This window comes from Danio aesculapii, chromosome 22 (assembly GCF_903798145.1).
Source record: "Danio aesculapii chromosome 22, fDanAes4.1, whole genome shotgun sequence".
NCBI lineage: Eukaryota > Metazoa > Chordata > Actinopteri > Cypriniformes > Danionidae > Danio > Danio aesculapii.
Genome location: NC_079456.1, coordinates 17,777,914 through 17,802,549, shown reverse-complemented (window position 1 = coordinate 17,802,549; position 24,636 = coordinate 17,777,914). Strand labels below are relative to the sequence as shown.

Sequence of the window (24,636 nt, the reverse complement as noted above, 5' to 3'; positions counted from 1 at the left end):
ATTTGCTCGTTCGTATCAGTGTTTCTCAACCACGTTCCTGAAGGACCACCAGCTCTGCACATTTTCCATGTCTCCTTAAAGAAACACACCAGATTTAGATCATCAGCCCATTGGCAGAGACTGAAAGACCTGTAATGGGTGTAACAGACAAAGGAGACATCCAAAACATGTAGGGTTGGTGGTCCTCCAGCAACATAGTTGAGAAACACTGATTTACACAAGAACCACAACGTAATTGTGACCAAAACTCATAAATCAAAGTGGAAGTGTTTGAAAATGCCATTATTGTGTCTATGTAAACACCCGAAAATGAGAGTCTTTGAAAACAATCACGTCATGCATGTATATGGTACATGTTTAGGCAGGTGTAGATTAAAGGTAAGCACAAACAAACATAAACAACAATGGCGGAATATGGGCAAAGAGCATTTTAAGGGATCTAACCCACCCTGGCCATAGAAGCAGAAGCCTGAGGAGCAAATCAGTGCGGTTTCATGATAGTTTTTATCCAGTCATTATAAGACTTTTGAATAATAGCGTATTTTAAATACCATTGATAGGTAATATGTAATAATACATCAATAAATAATTAAACTAGCCCAAATTATTATTATAACTATTATAACAAACTGTGCAATAGTTATTTAAGTATTAATTTATTCCCTTTAGGTTATTTTATATAACCAATTATATTTAATTGGGTTATCTGATATAACTATATTTTTATATATTTATGAAATTATAAAGGCTTATTTATTATGTAAGGTTTTTATAGTGTTTGATGTTTTTTATGTTCTTGTTGGGTCTGATGCACCATAATTTCATTCTGCATTACAATTTATTGTGATGTTTTGAATGACAAAAATAAAGGAAACTGAACTGAAACTGATGTTGTAGTGTTCTCTGAAGTGTTTACTAACGCTTCATCTTCAATGTGTGAACTTACTTCACATTACAACAAACAGTGGAGATGAATCAAACACACTACAAATTTTAAATAGACATCTACTGCATGTCGTCACTTTCCTATAGGTACTGTTTCCTAAAAAGCAGGCAAATACTGGTCTGGCAAACGTTATACTGATTTTTTGGTTGTTTTCACGAATGTGTAAAAGCAGATTGTTTTGAAAATGTTGTTGTGGAAATGTGAACTTTTCTAACACACAAGGGAAAACATTTCCAGTTTTGTTTACAATGTTGCCATGTAAACAAAACCTTTAAAGGGCCAGTAGCTGTTGACTTGCATTTAACAAATCACAATAAACCATGGTTTCAGCTAACAATTTGAGTTACAGTCTGGCCATTCTCCTCTGGCATTAACAAGGCATGTCCGCCCACAGAAGTGCTGCTCACTGGATGTTTTTTCTTTATCGGACCATTCTCTGTAAACACTAGAGATGGTCTTGCGTGAAAATACCAGTAGATCAGCAGTTTCTGAAATACTCAAACCAGCCTGTCTCACACCAACAACCATGCCACATTTAAAGTCACTCAAATCACCTCTCTTCCCGCAGAAGATTGTCTTGACCATGTCTACATGCCTACATGCATTGAGTTGCTGCCATGTGATTGGCTGATTAAATATTTGTTAATGTATATAATTCAGAGATGGGCAAACTACGGCCCGCTAAACACTTTCATCTGGCCCGCGAGGGAGTTTTTAAAATGCTGCTTCTGAGTAACGGTTTGGTTCAGAATTAGTAAATTAATGATGCAATTACAAGTGAATGTCATTTGATGGCAGTATTATATGCGGTAGAGATTAGAACCAGTAGAATTAGAACTCACACTCGGATATTAAAATGCACTCAACCGTTAATGACTGAAAATGAGTCAGGCAAAAAAAAAAAAAAAAGAAAAATTGACTCTGAATGTTGTGTGTTTAAAGAAGAATGGACAACAAAATACTTCTTCACCAATATTGGACAGAAAGCGGTATGTCTAATATGCCAAGTATTGCTGTTTTTAAAGACTACAACATAAGAGGCTGATCACACCGAATGCGCTTTATGCGCTAAGAGGCGCCTCTTATGAATGGGTTACTAACAGCCGCAAGGGTTTTGCACGCTGCTTATGCGCCCTGCGCGCCTCGCATTTTAACCGTCTGCTGCGCCTTGCGTTTTTGCCGTAGCAGACTCCAGACTTTGACATCCTTGCGAAGAGAAGGGACCAGGCTCATTGTTCACATTAACACACTCATAATAACATGACTTGGAATAACAAAGACTAAGATTCTCCTTCCGTTTTATCTCACAGTTTTATGATTAATATGAGCATATTTATAAAAGCTCAAATGAGATAAGAAAACTTAAAAAGTTATTTTATCAAAGATTTGTGGTTATCAAGTTTTATGAGGATTGATCAGTATATTCTAAAAGCAGTGCAAATTAGATTATTGTAAATTTGACTGAATATTAATTTAATAATTATTTTTAATGTGTTAATATGAGCTTTTTCTATCAGACAATATCTTTTCTATTCTCCACTGTAAAAATTATTACATTATTATTATTATATTTTATAAGGGATTGTTTTATTGTTTTATGAGGATTGATAAGTAAATATAAACAGCAGTGCAAATTTATTTGACTTGTAAATATGACTCAATAATATTTAAAAAAAAAAAACAGTTTTTTGTTAATCTTGTTAATCTTCCATGCATACCGCCACTATAAATAAAAAAACTTGCAAAACTTGATGTGGTCCACGGGTCTAAAAAGTTTGCCCACCCCTGATATAATTCAATTGTGACATTAAGTGTCATAATTCCGTCAGAAATGTTTCATCCCATGGTGGAAATCAGTTAACCACAAAACATCAGTTAACCACAAAATAAACAGACACATTTTTCAGTGTATCCTGCTTTTTATCCCATTTTCTCTTCTTTATAAAACGTTCTTGATAAAAGAAAACATTTGACTTGAACACTGAACAAGTAACTTAATAACAAATAAAATACAAACAGTTGGTCTGTAGTGCAAACATAATAACACACAAAACTTTAGCCCTGGGCATCTAAATAATGTCCTTGTGTGCCCTCCGCTGTGGTTAGAATACCATTTTATACATTTCAGCTTTGTTGCAGCCAATGAAATTAAAGAAAAGTTACTGAACGTGATGAAAGTACAAAACACGCACCGCTGGCTCCTGGCTGGTCAGGCTTTTAGCTCCAGTTGAGAATCTGTCCTCCGGCAGACATGCGTGCTGCTGGTCTCAGAGCTAATGGAGATGTGTGGTACTGGAACGCAGAGTTTGGACCTGGGCCCTGATAAACTGGATTGCCTAACAGCTGCATCATGAACTGGGAAATGGGAGGCTGAACTGGATAAACGGGTACACCTGGAAGCACTAGGAAAACTGAGTAGATCAAATGTCATATGATAACAATATATTTTTTAGCCCATCATTGCTAAATAAATAAACATTAAGGTTAAAATAGTATTCAACAATTCGTAATAGTTATTATTGTCCTAATATGTTATTATTGAGTACTGCTTTTAAAATATATAATAATTATTATTAATGACAGTTAATAAATTACATTTATAAGGGGTGTGCAATATTATCAAAAATAATATCTTAATCTTTTGTGGATGTATTTATAATGATAATGTACCAACATTTTGCCGAGAGTGCTTTTGTGGGATAAACTAATAAGACATTAAGTCTTCTTGTCGGTCTTAATGAGTGATCAATTTTATTGCTTATTCAAATTATTGATTCAAATGGTTGATTCATTTAAAAATTAAAGTGACTGTAGTTTTTCCTTTCAAAACTTCTATTACACAGCAATTCAAACTACAAATTAAGTTTGGCATCCTGTACATCCAGCCAGTTGTTCTTTCAGAATGAATGAAAGAACAAACAAATGCATGTATGAACAAACAAAACAAACGAATGAACAAATGAATGCAAAAATGAATGAATGAATAAACGAACTAAGGCACAAATGAACATGAATGAAGGAATGAATGAACGAATGAATGAACTAATGAATGAATGAACAAACAAATTAATTAATTAATAGAAAAGTAACAAATGAACAAACAAATGAATGAATGACAAACAAATGAATAAACAAATGATTAAACAAATAAACAAAAGAATGAACGGACACACGAATGAATGAATTAACAAATGAATACATGAACAAACAAACGAATGAATGAACCAAACAAATAAACAAATGAATGAATTAAAAAAACGATTGAATGAATGAACAAAGAAATGAATGAAGGAACAAAAAACAAACGAATCAATGAACGAACAAACGAAGGAATGAATGAACAAACGAATGAATAAGCGAATGAATGAACAAACAAACAAACAAATGAATAAATGAACAAACAACTGAATGAAGGAACAAACAAACAAATGAATGAACGAACAATCAAACGAATGAATGAACGAACAAACGAATGAACGAACAAACAAACAAACGAACAAAAACCAATGAATGATTGAACAAACAAACAAACGAATGAATGAACAAACAAAAAAACGAATGAATGAACAAACAAACGAATAAATGAACAAACAAATAAACAAACGAATGAAAGAACACACAAATAAATGAACGAACGAACGTATGAGAATACATTGACTAACTGGCAAGATTATTATACAAGTATCCGGATGTCCCTGTTTCATTAGTTTACGGTGTATGTGTAAGTGTCATAAATATATAATGCTGTGATTGAATTAGAATCAAATATTCCAAATTATTTCAATTATCACAAAATATACGTTTTCTATTAAGTGGATTACTAATATTACAGCATCACAGATTATAAATATTGCACACCCCTAACATGTAGAAAAAGTATATATATGATAGTAGCGGTGCTGATGTGCTATACCTGGATAGCTGCAGTTGATCTGGATTGGGACTGGGGTGTATGGACTGGTGCATGTGGTTGAGATGACCTTTGGTTCACCTGAAGATGCACACACCTGTTGTTCACCCACTGCTGCTTGAACAGGTGAAGGAGCAGACACAGTCTCAGGCTATGTGGGAAAAAAACATTAATACTATTAAACTAATTTGGATCTGTAGCATTTCGAATACAAATGAAAAAAAAGAGGATTTGGGTCATCAGGCAGTCAATAGACACGATCCCCAAACTCGTACCATTGGTTAAGCCACGATTGTTATGTTGGCCTGGTTAAAATACTCCCTGTTTCTAATTATATATACTTCCATACTATACAAGTGTGAAAATTAATTAATAGTATTAATAAAACAATATTTTTGGAAGGATTTTTAAGTGCACATTTACATAACAATGGAAAATTTTAAAGACTTCTATATAGTCAAAACAATCCCTGTTCACACTGATCTGTAAAAATGACTCGCATAAACCTATAGAGACATATTAACAATCATTAACATGGCATGGTTTTCAAAAATTGCATTTTCGTAGTTAAATGGAGCTCATAACAGAACATTTACAAAAGTTTGTAAACTTCAGCTAAATGCATGGAATTTTTAAATAAATGATTCATTCATTACTTTTCTTTTTAGCTTGGTCCCTTTATTAATCCGGGGTCGACACAACGTAATGAACCGTCAACTTATCCAGCATATGTTTTACGCAACGAATGCCCTTCCAGCTCCAACCCAACACAAAAGTATATATACAGTTGAAAAGATCTTTTCAAAACATTTCTAATCATAATAATTTTAAAAACTCATTTCTAATAACTGATTTATTTTATATTTGCCATGATGACAGTAAATAATATTGTATTAAAGGGGTGGTCCACTACGATATCATATGTTAAACTTTAGTTGATGTGTAATGTAGCTGTGTGAACATAAACAGCATCTCTGAATGTAAGATGCTCAACGTTCAATGCAAAGGGAGACCTTGTTTTTTACAAAGTTAGCTTAGCAAAGCCTACAATGAACGAATTTTGGGGACTACAAAAAAATACTTCCGGGCCTATGAGATCACAAACGTACTTTTATCGCGCACACACACTGCGCAGCTAAGGGGCTAAAATCCAAAGACTGCTATTTCCACAGAGCTTCTTCTGTTTCTGTATTTGGGCTTCCAAAAGACACGGCACAAAGACAGAAGTGCTTACAGTTCAATATTAATTATGTTCCAGAGAACTATACAATACATAGCAAGCATGATTTGACAAAAACCAGCTTCCAGAATGTCTCCCAGTTCAGTGCTGGATTCGGTAAAAATCTCCTCAAAGGAGCAGCTCCAACAAGCAGAAACTGTGAACTCTGAGCCACAACCTGTAAGTGTTTTTATTTGTTAAAATTTAACTATTACATGAACAGTGTCTAGCGTTAACGTTATGCTGTAGCAAGGATGTAAACAAGGGGAAATGCTGTTTGGCACCGCTAACGATTTAGCTACAAATTCATATTTATCAGTCAAACTGCTTTAAACACACACACACACACACTTCACCAGCGCGTACGTGTCTCTCTGTGAGGTGCTTTTCCTGCGTTTTACATCTCAGATAATGAACTCGCAAACGTGTAAATAATGATTGATTCATATTATTTACACATGCATATTCTGAATGTATGTGAAAGATGTTGTGTAACACGTTGAGTTAAAAAAATACAGGAGAGCTCTCCTAACTCATGTAGAAGCAGAAAAATAAATGAAAGCTCAGACAGGTCGCATCCCACATCTTGTGCTTTATTCTTCTGTCAGCATATTCTGTATATTACAGAAAATAACTTAATCCGAGCATCAGAGAAAAATAAAAATAAACATCGGTCCCGCGCACATGCATTTCTTGTGTTACACGCGTCTACAGACAGTTCAGATGTTATTTAGAGAGTGGGCATGAGGTTGACTGACTGTTTATACAAATAAGCAAATAAGTGAAAATTTCCTTGCTCTGTTAAACATAATTTGGGAAATATTTAAAAAGATAAAACAATTCAAATGGGGGCTAATAATTCTGACTTTAACTGTACATATAGACCCCCTCTGAATTTATTTTCCTTTTTTAAAAATATTTCCCAAATGGTGTTTAACAGAGCAAGGAAATTTTCACAGTATGTCTGATAATAATTTTTCTTCTGGAGAAAGTCTTATTTGTTTTATTTCGGCTAGAATAAAAGCAGTTGTTATTGTATTATAAAACATTTTAAGGTCAAAATTATTAGCCCCTTTGTGCTATATTTTTTTCTGATAGTCTACAGAACAAACCATCATTATATAATAACTTGCCTAATTACCCTAACCTGCCTAGTTAACCTAATTAACCTAGTTAAGCCTTTAAATGTCACTTTATGCTGTATAGAAGTGTCTTGAAAAATATCTAGGTAAATATTATGTACTGTCATCATGGAAAAGATAAAAATAAATCAGTTATTCGAAATGAGTTATTAAAACTATTATGTTTAGAAATGTGTTGAGAAAAGTCTTGCTGTAAAGTGCATAACCGAGTGTATTTACTTGAAATACATACTCCGCAACAATGGACATTTTGAAAACCGCCTGTGTAGGCTATGTGATGTGTTCGCGCACTCGGTTATATTGTGTGATGGCACATCATGTGGGTGCGTGCCATTTTTTTTTTAGTCCAGTTGTAACTGCCGCGCGGCCAAGACTGCGCTTCAGTTATGAGTCCATTTAGCATGATTCTGCCTATCCCAGATTCTATTACTACATGTACAAGTTAATCAATGATGAAGACTGTTTGATTTCAATTTTTTGTTCTACAACAAGCTTGGTTAGCCTACTATTGACTGGACTGCTCTCGCGGTAGTGCCAAAATAAGGGACTGTCCTGGGAAAATTGGGACATCTGATCACCCTTATGGGTGAGTAAAACAGGGCTATTCAATATTCTGATTGGGCCACAGCCACTCTGAGCCCAAGTTTAGCACTGGCGTCAAGGAATACTTCACATTATCGATGAGAGGAAGCAAAATGCAAAGAGGCGTTTCCCAAATCATAGCGCAAATTAATTGTTCAGCCAATCAAGGGCCCCCTTCTGCCGTGGGCCTGGGGCTTCAGCCCCACCTAGCCCTTGTGTTAATCCGTCCCTGCAGCCGGGGCTCAAACCAGCGACCTTCTTGCTGTGAGGTGATCATGCTACCCACTGCGCCACCGTGATGCCCCTATTTTTTAATTAAGTCAGGTAAATTCATTTATATATTTTGAACCTTTAGCATTGTCAGGGTGTTCAATCAACTATTTTCGAAGGTTTAACTGTATTTATGGGGTGCAATACAACATGTTCATGCTTCATTTTAAAATCTGACTTATTTAAACAACTCTTATTCCGGTTAAAAACAACTTTCTGGTTCGATGAAGCCCCTTCCTTAACAATGCACAATGGACTCAGACTGGTCAGCTGGGCCATGTTGTTCTAATTCCCACGTTGTTCATGCACAGGTAAGGAGCTTATATTAGGGATGCATGATATTGAAAAAATCTAATATTGCACAATTTTTTTTATTCTGCGATATATATATATATATATATATATATATATATATATATATATATATATATATATATATATATATATATATATATATATATATATATATATATATATATATATATATATAGCGGTATGAATACAATTTTACTAAATGAGCTGAATAACCACATGGAAAGAATTTATAATTAAATAAATTGATTGGGAGGATTCTGTAAAGAAGTGAGAGAATTAAATTCATAAATGTTTAGACTCACTTGAGTAAATGGTAAAGAAATGCTAATTTTTGGGTGAACTGTCCCTTAAAGTAAGAAAAGTGAAATCATGAAGAAACCCTACACAATTAACAGCGAGGACTACAATAGATTCAGGAACCTGAGCTGAAAATGACTCTCTTGCAGGAACTTGCCTTTTTTGATGAACAGCTCTGTTGAAAGATTGAGTAGATGAACCTCTGCAGAGAGGCTAATTAACATTCTCATCTAATCACTGCACAATTAAGATCAAGCACCTCCCAAAGGGCTCAGCAGGAGAGCGAGGCTGTAACGAGGAACAATGCGTCAGGAGATTAAATCTCCAGACGCATCATATGAGTGAAGACAGCATGCTGAAACTCCTGAAGATTCATTCATGAGCACTGGGAGCAGAATTTACCTCAGCGTTTACCATATTTGACTCTCAAAAACTGTATCTTCAGGCTTAATGTGAATAAAATGTAGTTCTTACTTTTGATTCTTCTGGATTGGCGTCAGGTTCAAACTTCGTCTCATCGATTTTGTTCTCTGCTGTCCATCCCTGATCCCATTCATTGTTGAATAATGGGTCTTTTCTTACCAGGGCTACAAATGGATTTACATTCTCACTCTGAAAGGAAATGAGAGGTTTAAATAAATGAATCTGAAATTTTATCGGCTGCATATATGTTTGTGTTACTTTAGCCACAGTGTTGACGTCAGGAACATTTATAACTTCAAGGGGAGGAAGGTCCAGGTTTGGATCCACATCAATGGAGGTGAAGTTTGTTTCTCCACCTTCAGAGTTAGAAGCCTAGAAATGAAAAAAAACAGGGTTCAGAATGAGCACTCATAAATTATTTTACATTTTGGTAAACTAGTTTGGCCATAAATAAATACACTGTTTTAATTATGACTGATTAGCTCAAATTTGAGTGCTCCTCATTGGAAAAAAATGTGAAAATGCTAATGAAGACCCTTGATGAAGGTAATACACAAATCATAAAAAGATCATAGCAGTTCCTTGTTCAAGGTTCTATGAAATGTGCATTTTTGTTCTGAAACATGAAGACAAAGTCGTTCCTCCCCTTTAAAATAAGCCTTTTGTTTCTATCACAGCTCTGCCAGTGAAAGAGTTTGATCTCAAGACCATACAACAATAGTGTCTTGAAGGGGCTGGACAAGTCAGATACTAGAGCATGTCATTAATCACAATATTTAAGAGAAACTAAAGTAGGGGTGTCCAAACTACAGCCCGCGGGCCATCTGCGGCCCACAATCAGTTTTGTGGCGGCCCGCGAGGCATTTTATAAAAATTAATAGAATCTGGGCCGCTATACAAAAATGAACGTAATTCAATAAATAACCACCGGGTGTCGCTATGACATGCCTTCAATTAGGCAGCAGTTCCTGTTATGAAGTAAAACGAACCGAACAAACTGAAGGAAACATAATCGATAATCAAGTTTTGGTGAGCCATGGCACAACCAAGAAAAAGCTAAATCAGCAGTGAGTGCAGGAAATTTCAGTCACGTTGGGGCAAAGAATATTTCTTCACAGAGGTCAGCGGAATTTGTGTCTGTTTAATTTGCCAGGAATCAGTTGCAGTAATAAAGGAATATAATATAAAAAACATTATGAAACAAAACATCAGGCCTTCAGCTCTTACACTGGTGCCGAACGAGATCAAAAAGTAAAACAATTAGCAGCTTCCCTATCAGCTCAATAACAGCAGTTTTTTCGTGCTAATAAAGTGCAAGAAAATTCTACGCTGGCTAGTTATGAGGTAGCTCAGCTAATCGCACAGCACAGGAAAATCTTCACTGAAGGAGAATTTATATAGGAGTGTCTGATGAGTGTTGCAACTGTAATTTGCCCAGAGAAGATTTAGGATTTTAAAAACTTAAGTCTTTCTAGAAACACAGTTGGACGACGAATTAAAATAAATCCATAATAATATATCTATATATATATATATATATATATATATATATATATATATATATATATATATATATATATACACACACACACATATGCATGTCTGTGTGATGTATGTAAAATTTGGCCAGAGACAACTTTTTTTTTTTTTTTTGCATCTGGCCCTCAGCCCAAAAAGTTTGGACAAAGTATGAGGTGACGTCACAAAACATCAGCAAAAAAGTAAGGAGACAAATGCCATTTGCTTCCTTTTTGTACAAAAATATTAATGCAAAAACAATTGGTTTTAACAAACAGAACAGAACCTGTAATTTTAATAAAAAATAAAAATCAAGAAAGAAACAGCTGAAAAAAAGGAAAATATTCAATAAGAAAAATGATCTCTGCTACTGTTGCCGATAATGCTAAATATAACATCTTGTACAACATATATTCATTTTCAATTAATGATTCAACAATTAACAATTCACACAAAAAAAAAACATGTTTGATTGTAGGTGTATCATTTCTGAAAACCTATTCAGTGACTTAATTCTGATGGTTGTTTGTCGCCACCCATTGGTTACACAATGTAATTGCTACTACATTCACCAGCATCAAGTTCCGTTAAACAGTGATTTTAATCTTTTCGATAAAGATCAGTGTTTATATCTGAACTCCCAGTACTTATGTGTTATCTAATTGTTTGTAACTAACTAAAAAAATTGTAAAAACTAAATGTCTCTTGATCAAACGCAGATTTTAAATCAAAAGCAGCGCTTCGAAGGATTAATAAACTTAACTATTATTATTCATCTTTTCTGTAAGATCACGTATTTTATACAGTTGACAATTTCTGAGCAAAAACTGAAACCTAAACCAGAGCTTCCAAAAACGCACAGGATACACCATAATTCCTCTATTTTCAGACCTGCTCTTCTTTATAATTCTTTATAATTCACAGAACGCTCACAGCCTTCAGTGCTGAAACTGGATGCTTGAATGAAAGTACCGTCTGACAAGAGCTTGGACAGTCATTTCCCTGAGAGTCGATCTCTGCGTCTGGAGAACACGAGAAGGGCGACAGACTCTCCTTCACATCCTCCAGCTGATCATATCCAAAATAAGAAGTCACTGGATTGAACTTCTCTGACACCTGAAAAGCCAAACGACAAGAAACCAGTAACTGCCGGGTATCAGCTTTTTATCAGGTTTTACAGTAAGTGAAGATCTGTTCCCAGACCAGTCCGTAAGCGGTAGAGCAGGGCAGAGCGTGACCCTCTTGTATGAGAGTGAGGTGCACGTAAATGTCCTCCTCTGTGTTGGTGTCGCACAGAAAGAGCAGCAGAAAGTCCTCCTGATAGCTGTGGACTCCAGCCACTAGAGTGCGCTCACAACACAGCCTCTGGAAACAGCTGACTGCACTCGCTGGCCAAATACTCTGAAATAAAGATGAAGACAGACAGAAAAAGAACAATATAATTATATTAACATCACCAAAAACTTATACTTTGCCACAATTATAAGTTAATGCCTCAAAATATTAGCTTTTCACAATTATTAAGATAAAATTTCAAATTTTTCTCTCGCAATTACATTGTTTCAAAATTCTCAATTCAGACATTTTTTATTACACTTATAAGTGCGTGCCTTTGACATGTTTACCTTTTATCTTGCACCTCAGAGTAAACATCTTTTTATCTGCACAAATTTTAACATTTTTCTTTTTCGCAATTAAGAATATATTTTAAATTTAAAATATTTCAGTCACAATTATGAGATATGAGAAAATTGAGAAAATTCTGCCTTTTTCTCTCGTGATTACTAGATAGCATCCTGCAATTCTCTTGAACTTGCAAGTTAACATCTCAAAATTCAGAAAATTTTCTCTCACAATTAAGATTTAACATCTCACAATTCCGCCATTTTTCCATAGAATTATGAGATAACTTAAAAATTCTCTTTTTGTCTCGCAATTACAAGCTAGCGTCTGACATTTAATTATATTTTTCTTTTCACAATTAAAAATAAATATCTTATAAATTGTAATTGTTCTCTCATAATTACAAGCTAGCGTCACACAATTCTATTGTACTTGCAAGTTAACGCCTCAAAACTCTGACATTTTTCTGTAACAATTAGGAGTTAACATGTCACAATTCTGATGTTTTTCTTTCACCATTAAGAATTAGCATTTTATAAATTCTGACATTTTTCTCTCACAATTATGAGATGGTAAATAAAAATCTGTCTTTTTTTGCAATTACGAGTTAGCGTCAAGCAATTCTCTTGTACTTGCAAGTTAACGTCTCAAAATTCTGACATTTTTCTCACATAAATTGTCATGTTTTTCTCACAATTATGAGATAGTAAAACTGCCTTTTTTGCAATTAAAAGCTAGCGTCAGGCAATTCTCTTGTACTTGCAAGTTAATGTCTCAAAATTTTGACATTTTTCTTTCACATATAAGATTTAACATCTCACAATTCAGACATTCATCCATACAATTATAAGATAATGTCAAAATTTTCCTTTTTGTCTAGCAATTAAAAGCTAGCGTCTTTCGATTCTCTAACGTCACAAAACTTATACAGTAGTTTATACAAGTTACTATTTTAAAACTGCAACTTTTTATTGTATTGTGACATCAATTCAATTAACAAAAATAACTGTTAGTAATTGTGTGTGCAAACAATATTAAAGCTTACTGTGATTGGCCGAACTCCAGCTAACATCGCTGGCACAGCCTGAGACGGAAGATCAGCATAGCATGCTCTGAAAAGATTTATCGTAAGCAGTGTTTGTCTTAAACAAATGCATGTTCATCTTCAATGTATACTATTAAAAATAAATTATGTTTAAAATCAAAGCCTAAAACAATCACAAATCACCTTAAGGTCACTCTCCCAGTTTTAAATCAAATCGCAAACGTACTTGAGAAACCTGAGGCTGTGTCGTTCAACTTTTGTGATGTCTCCATAGTCTACGTAATACACCTTCACTTCAGTCTTGCTGAACACTTCGTGAATCACAACTCGATAGAACCACATGTCTCTGGGTGCTACACAGCACACCTGACCGGGTCGCACATAAGCGTCTGGCAGCCGGTATCTCTCCGCCACATCCGGGTAGGAATAACAGCTCCTGTACACATTAATTGGACATGTTTGGAACTCAAATCATAAAGAAATTAGTCAGTGAAAATTCAACGTACACTTTAAGTCAAATCAGTATCAGGAAGATTAAAAAAAATGTTTACAGCTTTTATGCTCAATAAAGCTGCAGTTATTGGTTTAAAGACATAGTAAATAATTATTACATTTTAAAATACATGTTTTCCTATTGAATGTTGTTTAAAATTTTATTTACTTAAATAACTTTGATTTTCCCAGCATCTCATAATCCTTCAAAAATGATTCTAATATGATACTATAAGTGTTAAAAACTGTTGGACGGCTTCCTATTTTTATGTAAACTGTGATACAGTGATATTCAAATGTACCATTCAGATGTATATAATTTTTCCAACAAGGTCAAAGACGTTTATAAATGGAACTAAAACCATCTATAAATGTAATACATATTTTAAAAATGCTGCTTTTTGAACTTTCATACCATAGAAGAATTCTCAAAAGTACAATGCAGTTTCCATAAGTTTCCACAAGACTATGAGCAAGGAAAAACGTTTATCAATATTTGTATGAATTATAAATGACAGATTAACAATAATAACTGATCATATCTGAAGAGCAAATCAGCATATTATGATTTCTGAATTTATTATTACATAATAAAACATACTAAACGTGATTTTGAATGTAAATAATATTACAGATTTTGTTGCATTTTGATCAAATAAATTCAGCCTTGGTAAGGAGATACCTCATTTCAATCATCATGTTCTCCAGGGCTCTGGCCTCTTTGTTCTGGCTGAAGCGGATGTAAAAATAGCTGGGAGACTCAGTTTGCTCCACCAGGACAGGAAGCAGTTCTCTCTCCTTCCTGTGAATGGGGGGCTTCAGTTTCTGACAGCGAACTGCGTCTAGAGGAACCGCTGAGACACGGCTGACCATCAGCTCTGGGAAAAGATTCACCATCTACAATAAACAGTACACAAACATATACATACACACATACATATATACACACATACATACATATATATATATATATACATATATATGAGGGTATAAATTAAGTTATTTTTATCACTCTGATTAATAAATAAAATCCGATAACAATATCCGATACAGTGCATTTTGCTGGTCAATTAATAAATCAGTCAGATGCATTCGAGATTCATTCACTTTTCCAGTGCAAGTGACCGCTGTTTTAAAACTGAATCAGAACCAGAATTAGTATCAGAATTAGCCTGGAGAAGGACTTAATTATCGGTTATGATATTGGTTAAAATTGTTTATCTCATACATCCCTAATATATACCGCTCAAAAAAAGTGTTCCCTTTATTTTTTTGAATGTATCCTACTACATACTACTTATTTTACAAGTAATATCTACAGTCAGCAAAAACATTAAAATTATATACTGACATTGTAAAATAGCAAAGCTCTGTAGTTTACATTAGACTGATACAGTAAGTAATAATAATGAATTAAAGCTAATGGTTTTTAACCTGATGGATGGTTTTATTGGCGACTCTGAGCTCAGCATGGGACTCTTGAGAGTCTGTCAACGGCTCTGTCTTTTCATGCTCCCAGGCAGACTCGGGACAGCTGAAGTAAAAGGCTCTGCTGGTGGGATTCTGCAATTCGCCTGCTGGACTGGTAGTGGTGCCGTGACCCGGAGATAATTCTTGGAAATCAAAATTCTCATTAAAGATGATAAATAAAAACAAAGAGTGCTTTTTTTATAATAAAAGGAGGGTACCAGGTTCACAGGGCTGTGTGTCAATCGGTTTGAACTCCACAACCATCCAGTGGCTTTCACTCTCATCGGTGCCTCTTTGGATGGACAATGTGTCGCTCAAAGCCCCGACCATCTCAGTCACGCTCAGAAAACCACACTGGCTCACCGGCAATTCCTCTCCATGCATTCGCTAAATGTAACAGATAATTAAGTTAGAATATCTCACTAGCGCCATCTATCAGGCATACTAGTTTTAAAAATATATAATGTCAAGGTTTATATTGTAATTGTGATAACCACTGGCTTACTATGGTTTTATACATATCCTGCAAATTGTTTTAGTCATTGGCTTTTTCTGTTTTCTTTTCTATTTTGTTGAAATCATTTTTTTCACAAAACTTGTGCCACATGGTGTTAAAAGTGCTTTATTTAGTTGAGATTCAACCCAAAATCAAAACGTAAAAAGTACAAACAATAAGCAAATTTTTTCAGATTTCTTCCAAGATTAAGTTAGATATGTTCTTTGACAGACTTTGAGAGATACCTGGTATTCTGTGGGGAGATTGTGAATGGAGATCCCGTTGTCATTTTCAGCAACAACCTGAAATAAGATCCATATCTCGTAAGCCGAGATGAAAAGATGAGACTAGAAAAGTTTTTTTAAGCTGTTATATCTGACCATCCGCAGCTTTTCTTTCAGCTCTTGGCTGACGGTGCCAGCCGTGCCCTTCTCCAGAATCTGCTGTCTGAGCTCCTCCTCAAGCTGCAAACAAATTTACACTGACAGTTAGCCCTAAGAAATATGGGCTTAAATTATCACTATAAAGCTTTTCATATCAGTCGATATCAATAATTACCTGATGTCATATATATATATATATATATAACTTTCATTAATACGCTGATGATACAGTCATATACACAGCTGCATCTACACTTATTCCGGCCCTTTCTCACAGAACTCTCTCTTACTACAGAATTTCTTTTAATGTACTTCAACATATTTTATCTGAGTTAAAACTAGTTTTAAATACAGATAAAACAAAACTTGTGCTATTTCCAAATTCAAAACAAACTAAGCAAAAGCTAGGTTCTACTCCTACTACTCATGGTGCAGAGATTGAATTGGGTGCCAGTACAAATTTCTCTGAATTTTAATTGATGATACACTTTCTTTTTAGATCTCACATTCAGCAGTTGGTGAAAAGTGATTTTAGGTTTCTATTTTAGAATTAAAATCTGCCTTTATTTTGAAGCTAAAAAAAGCTGGTTGATGCAACATTTATGTGGATAATGGACTACGGTGATAGTATCTATATGCATGCTTCGTCTCAGAGTCTGCATGCATTGGAGACTATTTATCATTGTGCACTAAGATTAATTTTAAATCCCCTACTCATTGTGTGTTGTATACTAGGGTAGGTTGGTCTGCTTTGTCCATTCGTAGGCTCAAGCATTAGCATATTTTAATTTACAAATCAATATTGGGTTTACTCACATCATATCTACAGAATTACATTTGTAAAAAAACCTGTCCTTAGCTATGGCCTTCGGTCACATATATATTTATTTATATATTTACTGTCTTACTGTTCCTAAAGTGCGGACTGAGATGGGAAAAAGGCTTTTAAATATACAGCACATTTTGCATGGAACAATCTTCAAACAAAGTTGCAGTTTAAAGAATTGATTTCACTAAATGCGTTAAAAAAAAAACAATTTTTTTAAGTATAAATGAGTTTAAATGATTTAGAAATTGAAACACAGGCTTGTAGATGTTTTGAATAGTTTGTTTGTCAATGTGTGATTCTTGTTTACTGTTAATCGTTTTTTTCTTGTTGTCTGTTAGACCCATGTGACATGCACTGCCTAATCTTGGCAAAAAAGAGATTTTTAATCACAATGCGTCTTACCTGGTAAACTAAAGGTTATAATAATAATAATAATAATAATAATAATAATAATAATTTGGTGATAATAGATCTACTGTGCTTTGTTGTGTGATGTATTTTACTTGTAAAAATCCAATAAACAATGTTCAAAAAATAAAAGATAAAACATGGCATGGAAATATTTGAAAAAGAACAAAAAAAGAAGATCACTTGAAGGCTAATAGCTTTATAGCTTTGCCTTCAACTATATAGAAATATTTAGTTGTTTCAATCAAATATCAAGCTTATTTCATACAAATAAGTAGGTGATATCCAAACCTTAAAAACGGTTTCTTCAAACGACTGCTCCTCCTTCACAGGCTCTGGTTTAGGAACAGAAGGGGGGACAAGCGATACTTCAGGTCTCCTCTCTGGCGGTGAGCTTGCTTTAGGACTGAATCCTGCCAGCCTCTGTCTTGGAGACGTTACTGTAAATAAAGAACTGAAAACGCTCAGTAATGATACTGGTGTAAAAAAAATTAAATAAATAAGTTTCTTAGTTAAATCATATAAATACGTTGCTTAGAAAAACTCCTCATCAGATTTTCAGTCTGATTTTGTGGCGTCATGGCACTTCTCAAAAGCAGTTGCGTGCCAGTGCGACTTTGTTGCATGATTATGAAATCCATCGCAGCCGACAGCATTTCGGAAATGGAGAAGAAGCCGTACTGCGTGACCTTGAGTGGCTTTCCGAACTGCGCCACATACCTGGACTCCAGCTCTGATAACCTGACTGGCCCATGAGATAATAACTGTTTAAGTTGGCTGCGAAGGTGAGCAGGAAGAGCGGGCTTAGCTTGGCCACGGCGAGGGAGAATCAAAGGCTGAAGGCGAGGATACGAGATGTGGAAGTTCCCTGGTTTTCCCTTACGATTATTGGGTTTAGGTTTGTGGTCACGTTGCTTTGACACCAGCTCTTCAATGCCTTTGGTAGTGTCATCTCCAATGGCTGCAAAAGACAAAAAGTAACAAAAGATGTTGGTTTGGCAAGTATAGTTGTGTACAGTACAGATTGGAGTGCTTTTAAAAAATTGTGAAACTAATATGAAAACTGACATACATGCTTTGCTATTTTAATCATTTTAAAGTATTAGATCCATGCAAATTTAAGATCCCATGTCCATCTGTGCTTTTTGGACCACAAAATTATTTTTATTTTAGGATTAACTGCATTTCATTTACATTTTACATATATCATGGTTTCCGCTACATTCATTCTTCCATGGCGGGGCGCCACGCCAAAATTCATCCCGCCACGGCTACATTACAGCTTCTCATTCAAAACATTTTATTTTTTTAATAGCACCTATATGATATAGGTGCTATTAAAATAGCTGATAATCGCACCAAAAAGTATTAAAGGGTAAGTGAATTATAACCGCATGAACTTTTCTGTAACCGACTGTAGTAATGCTGTGCGTCATTTGTTTAACCCTTTAGGTTACGTGCTGTGTGACTGACTGGCAGGTGCATGATGCCTGAGGCCAGCTAACACGACGTAAAGCTGTTTCACTTTACTTCAGGATGCATTAATACTGCTCTGTAAGTCTATTGGAGACATTCATAAATATTCCTAGCAAATCTAATAAATGTTGGAGACATACTCGTTACATAAATGCCCTAAATCACACTTCAGCAGCGTTTATTTGAGAGCGCACAAGAATATCTGCGCTCAGTGTTGTCAGATGATGCTGACTGTTTCCAGCCCAAAAGCTGTCGAGATCACAAGCGTTTATACATTGTTCTAAGCATATGTATGCGAAGAACGGGAGCTATGGCATCTTTTTGGGAGATGAAAACCGGGCTGGCGGGCACGCCATTGCAAAACCGCCCAAATTTTCACTACTCGCCCATGTCACTTTTTACCCGCAAAAATAAATTCAAAACCGCCAAATCAGGCAACACTGTCTGCACTTGAGCGCATGTATTTGAGGGCGCACAAGAAGCTTTGTGCACGAGCAGAGGAAATCGCCACGCAAGCAAAGAGATTAGCATGCTGTAGGCTATTACATGAATGTGATCTCGACTCGTAATACTGTGCTCACGACATTTGTCATTGAAATAACGCCAAAGGTAGTGAGTAGATCTGTGTAAAAAGGCCTGCGGCCACAGCTGGAAAAAATCCTAAAGGAAACACTGTATATTTATATGTTCAGTATCTGTGTCTGATACTATTAAAGTGTCATGAAACACCAAAACACATTTTTTAAGTTGTTGACAGTCATATATGTGTCCCACATTGCTATAAACACTATTAGGACACATATATTTCACAAAAAAGTGAAAATTGGTTGTTTGTGCGTTATTTCAAGCAAATTCGTTCTTCCAGTTTGAAAATAAATTTAGAAGCTACGTTACGGCCATGAGATCCTTGTGTGAATTCCAACGTGGAGACTGGATATCTGTACCAACCGGTTCAACGTGACGTCTTTGAGCTTTCAGCATTCATTCATGAGAATGACTTCTTGGTTCGAACCAATCAGCGCGCTCTATTGCGAATGAAGTGTAACTTCATTAATATGCATGATATACTGTAGCTTCGAACAGTTCGGACGGCACGTTGTTGCCAACCGTAATTAAAACAAATGGAAGAAAAAGAATTGTTTGGAGACATGGGTCATCAGTGTTGTGTTCATAAATGTGCCGCAATGAAGGTTTTGTTTCCATTTCCACGCTATGAGAACACAGCTGGACTCACGTGTGGATTACAGTGGTCTGCTAACACACAACAAAAATATGTTTGTAAGGAACGTTTTTTACCCAAAAGCTTTTCGAATCTGGAAATGGTGAAATCCGGATTTGCCACTGGTCTTCTTTTTAAAAAGACGTGGCTCCAGTTTGTGTTGATTGTCCTGTCTCTAAAGACTTGGTAAAAGATTTTTGCCGCATTTTGTGACAGGATAGTCTGTACACACACAAGGCTGTGTTTCTATCATTAAATGCTGAGGTTTTGTTTCTCCCATACGACGTGCACTATCAAATTCCAATAAAACAACACTCTTCCAGCAGCTCCTCGCATCCAATAGCTTGTTTGTCACAGGGGATATGCATGAAATGTTCCTGAATGAAAGTGAAAGTGCCAAACTGCAGTAAAAGTCGACAAATTAAGACATGAAACTCCAGAGGAAATGTGGATAGCATGGTGTAGAATTATGTGCAATAACATGTAAAACTGGATCATGAAAAGAACATTCAAAAAGCAGCTCGTAAACACCTAAATCATATTATTTTCTTGGTCAATGTGAATCATATTATTCACATTAAGGCAAATAATTCCATTACTGATGTCCATGTAAACATAGTGTTGCCGGTGTGAAAAATCAGCTGTAGTTCACTTAATGAAACTCCCCTTTTCATGCAAATCCTTTCCTCTTTCGCCACTCGACACTCCTACCTAAACAAAGCTGGACTCGCCCACTTTTTTCAAACTAGAGGTGTGAAAACACTCTGCTGAGACAGGGGGCTTCATGGCCCTTTAAGGCCCAGTTTACATTATTACGTTTTAGTTTTAAAATGGCGTTTTAGAATGAAAACGATCCGTGTCCACTCTGGCGTTTTACCTAGCGTTTCTGAACAGCTCTCTGTCCACACTATACCACTTAAAACGAGCATCACGTGACCACACTCACACACTCTGGCATGTGATGCAGCGTATGTGGACATCTGAGCTCCAGGCAGTCATCTACCCAGATGAGAGCTGTGAGGATCTACCGCTGGATCTAATCTCAGTATATTTGTTAAACGTAGTATTTAATTAATCTTGTAGTCTATATCTAATGACGTATTTCCCCGACTTTTTGAATCTATTACTTGTTTTTGGGTGATGTGTTTTGGCTGAGTGCAAAGATAAGTTAATATATTAATTTATGCAACCACGTCCACTGATTCTGCACATTTGACTGATTGCTTGCATTTAGTTCCTATAATGTATAAACGTATTGTATGTTATACTTTTATAATGGTCATTTTAGATGATTAAAACTGCTAGTCAGCAAAAGAGAGGGTATGTTTCGTATTTTCAATGAAAATGAAAGGAGGCAGTAATGTTATAGGCTCCGTTTTGTTATAAATATGCATACAGTGAAGATGATGGTCATTTATAAATATGTAGCAACAGGATGCGCTAACATTTTTGGTGTCTGTTAGAGTTGCTAATATTAAAATGAAAATAGGCAGTTCCTTAAATCATGTTTTCATTTTATTGTTAAAAAAAGTCAAACAACGTAGCCAGGATGATGTGAATGAGACTATAAAGTACACTGTCCCCTTTAAAGATTTACTCGTGGTGTCCTCGGGAGTTTGTTTTTTATATCAAACTTGCAAAGTCTGAACTTACAAAAAGAGGATGCAAATCTGAACTTTGCTTCGGCTACTTAATATTGAGGAAAAAGACCCAATCAGAGAGGCGAATGACTGGAGCCCCGCCTCCGTTTTCAGATATCTCTTCGTTTTCCCCCGTCCACACTGAGACGGAGCAGCAACGTTTTAAAATGAAAACGGCCTCTCAGCATTTTCAAAAAGCTCCGTTTTCGGTGCTCGAAAACTCTGGTGTAGCGTGGATGGATGGCAGACCCGTAAAAAAACTTTTGCGTTTTCAAACTAAAACGTATTTTTTTTCTCTTTTGCATTTATGTAGTTTATTATATTTTATCCAGATGCACCATACTACAAAATCACTACAACCATTCTAAAATAATGATTTTGTCTCAAGTTATTCAATCTGATGAAATAGATTTCATGTCGAAAAAAAAAATTTAATAAATAAAAAAAATAAATAAATAAAAAATAAAAAAAAATTATTTTATATATATATATATATATATATATATATATATATATATATATATATATATATATATATATATATATATATATATATATACACTGGTGTAGTCGGAGCTATACGCACGTATACTCAGTGTGCCTACTTTTTTCCACTAGCTATTAGGGTATTATGACTTCTGAGGATCAATAATTGCGTATACCATCAGTATACTCACTTGTTTTGCTGATTATAAGGATCTCGCTTTAAAATTAACAAATTTGTTCAAATATTTTTTCTTTTTAAATGGATAGTTCACCATTTAAATATTATGTACTGTCATCAAAGATAAAATAAATCAGTTATTAGAAATGAGTTATAAAAAATAATCATGCTTAGAAATGTGCTGAAAAAAACATCTCTTTGTTAAACAAAGTGGGGGGAAAAATAAACGGGGGCTAATAATTCTGACTTCAACTGTATTGCTACTATATATATATATATATATATATATATATATATATATATATATATAAAACAGAACAGCCATGTCTTCCAATATCATGCAGGCCTAGTTAGTTTCATATTGAATTGACCAAGAAAAACATTGAAAAAAAAAAATGTATGACTCATCTTGAACTCAGGGGCGTATTCAAACATTTGTCCAATCAAATATTACTAAGAATGAATAAGTTCCTCCCTCAATTTAATAGCTTTTGGCTAGCAATAATGTAAAATTATCTGGAAAAGTTTGTCATATGATTGTAATACGTTTTATATACAGTATATGCACATAATCCATAGCAAGTAGCAACTTTCAACAATAAACATCATTAATACACAGTATAAATATATTCTCTATGCCATAAACAATGACTTATCAGCAAACAAAATGCATAAAAAGAAAACATTAACGTTACCTTTCAAAATGATGTTTCCATCAAGTTGGTAATCCAAGCGCACAACATCTGGCATTTCCTTGACCATATCCAAAACACTCCTGAAGCCCAGCAGCCTGAGGGGCATAGGAAAGCCCAGCATGCTCTGGTAGTCTCTTCTGAGGTGCTCAGGGGTCAAACCATGCTTGGAAGAGACTAGAAGTGACCGGACATCCTTCTTCAAACCCGCGAGCAGCTGGTCCTGGGTCATTCTGACAGTTAAAAACAGAAGCGAGCTTCAATACATGACGGCGGACAAAAACGCGACAGTATTACCTTTATTAAGTATAAATAGGTGTCTGTCGAGATGTCTTGCGAAAATCAGCTTTAACGTTGTTGCTTTAACGCAAAATGCACATAATGAATTCTAAAGAATGGCTCTGAACGCATGTTTAAATCATTAATTGGTATTATAGTGTGTTTTGTGGACAGCTGGTTACCTTTAGTGGAAGATGAACGCTTTCACTAGTTTCCGTACTGATCACACGACAGGCCACGTTTTAAAAAGAGCGAATTTTACCCCACAGGTGCACGAGCGCGATGACGTCAATGTCGTGAACGTCAAAATATCTTCCGAGATGGAATTTGTAAAAAAAATAATAATAATGCAGAAATGTCGGCGTGTTTGTGGGAAGACGCTGCAGAACTCTGACGCACGTGCTCCGTCAGCACTCAATCAAGCTCCATCTACTGTGACGGCACATTGTTAGTGACTCCTCAAAACACAATATTTGGAGAGTTTTTTGTTGTTGTTGGTGCTTATTTATTTTTTATAAATGACAGCTAGGCTAACACCATTAAGGTGACCTGTGTAAGTAAAATAATACATAATTAACGTTGCTTGTAATATTATTCAAATGTTATTCCATTAAATTAACTAATTAGTCTATTAAAATAATCATTAAAAAACTTCAAATGCAAATGTAAACCCTTTTACATACGTATTTTAAAATTATATATATATTTTTGTTTGATTATTAAAGCACTTTCTGATGACAATTTTTTTTCTTCATTTCACCAGTAATTTAATTAATATAATTAATATAACGTAACTTGATATTATCAATCAATAATATTTTTATTCATACATAGATCATTTAACATAGTAAATTAATACAAATAAATGTACACCTTTAGTAGGGCTGCAAAATATATCGCAATGTGTGTGTCTGCAATAGTCGATCAGCACAACAATTGAGAATACATGAGATTTGTGCAGTCATTACAACGTATAACCATAACAGAGTGAAACTTTATCATTTCCATGTGTTTTCAAATGTATTTCAACAGAGTTTAAAGCATTCATGCAAAAAAGTGCATTTGTAAAACTATACAGTGTTATTTTACCATTAATTATTCAATTTCTGTACTCGAATGCTGTTTGACTCTCTGAAAAACCATAAAGCACTGTTTATTTCACTTTTCTTTGCTCTACTGTAATTATTATGCTAGTAATTTGTTTATTAGTTTTTAAACTTGATTCACATTCTCACAAAATCAACCCAATCAATCTAAATTCAAGATTTTTTCCCCCCTAAAGAGCTATTCAAGTCATT

The 24,636-nt window shown here is 34.9% G+C and overlaps 1 protein-coding gene across 1 annotated transcript; it reads right to left on the bottom strand.

The window, feature by feature from the left end:
- Positions 1–2,876: 2,876 nt before the first annotated feature.
- tdrd5 (tudor domain containing 5) lies at positions 2,877–23,588 on the bottom strand. The gene is made up of 17 exons (XM_056448129.1): positions 23,521–23,588; positions 23,063–23,292; positions 17,898–18,329; positions 17,660–17,808; positions 16,129–16,212; positions 15,994–16,050; positions 15,471–15,639; positions 15,217–15,395; positions 14,465–14,679; positions 13,517–13,726; positions 13,291–13,357; positions 11,826–12,023; positions 11,595–11,738; positions 9,363–9,476; positions 9,156–9,293; positions 4,860–5,007; positions 2,877–3,357 (listed from the first exon to the last, which is right to left on the bottom strand). Exons 2-17 carry the CDS (start codon positions 23,289–23,291, stop codon positions 3,164–3,166), a joined length of 2,727 nt encoding a protein of 908 aa, XP_056304104.1. The 5' UTR covers position 23,292; positions 23,521–23,588; the 3' UTR covers positions 2,877–3,163.
- Between the last annotated feature and the right edge of the window lie 1,048 nt (positions 23,589–24,636).

What these genes read in the sequence shown, in the direction of transcription:
- tdrd5 (XM_056448129.1), bottom strand. Translation starts at nt 23,291, where the DNA reads ATGACCCAGGACCAGCTGCTCGCGGGTTTGAAGAAGGATGTCCGGTCA. An exon ending in AACATGATGATTGAAATGAG is followed by an intron (nt 13,727 to 14,464) that starts GTATCTCCTTAC and finishes TAATGTGTACAG; the next exon opens with GAGCTGTTATTCCTACCCGG. An exon ending in GCTCTACCGCTTACGGACTG is followed by an intron (nt 11,739 to 11,825) that starts GTCTGGGAACAG and finishes TTGGCTTTTCAG; the next exon opens with GTGTCAGAGAAGTTCAATCC.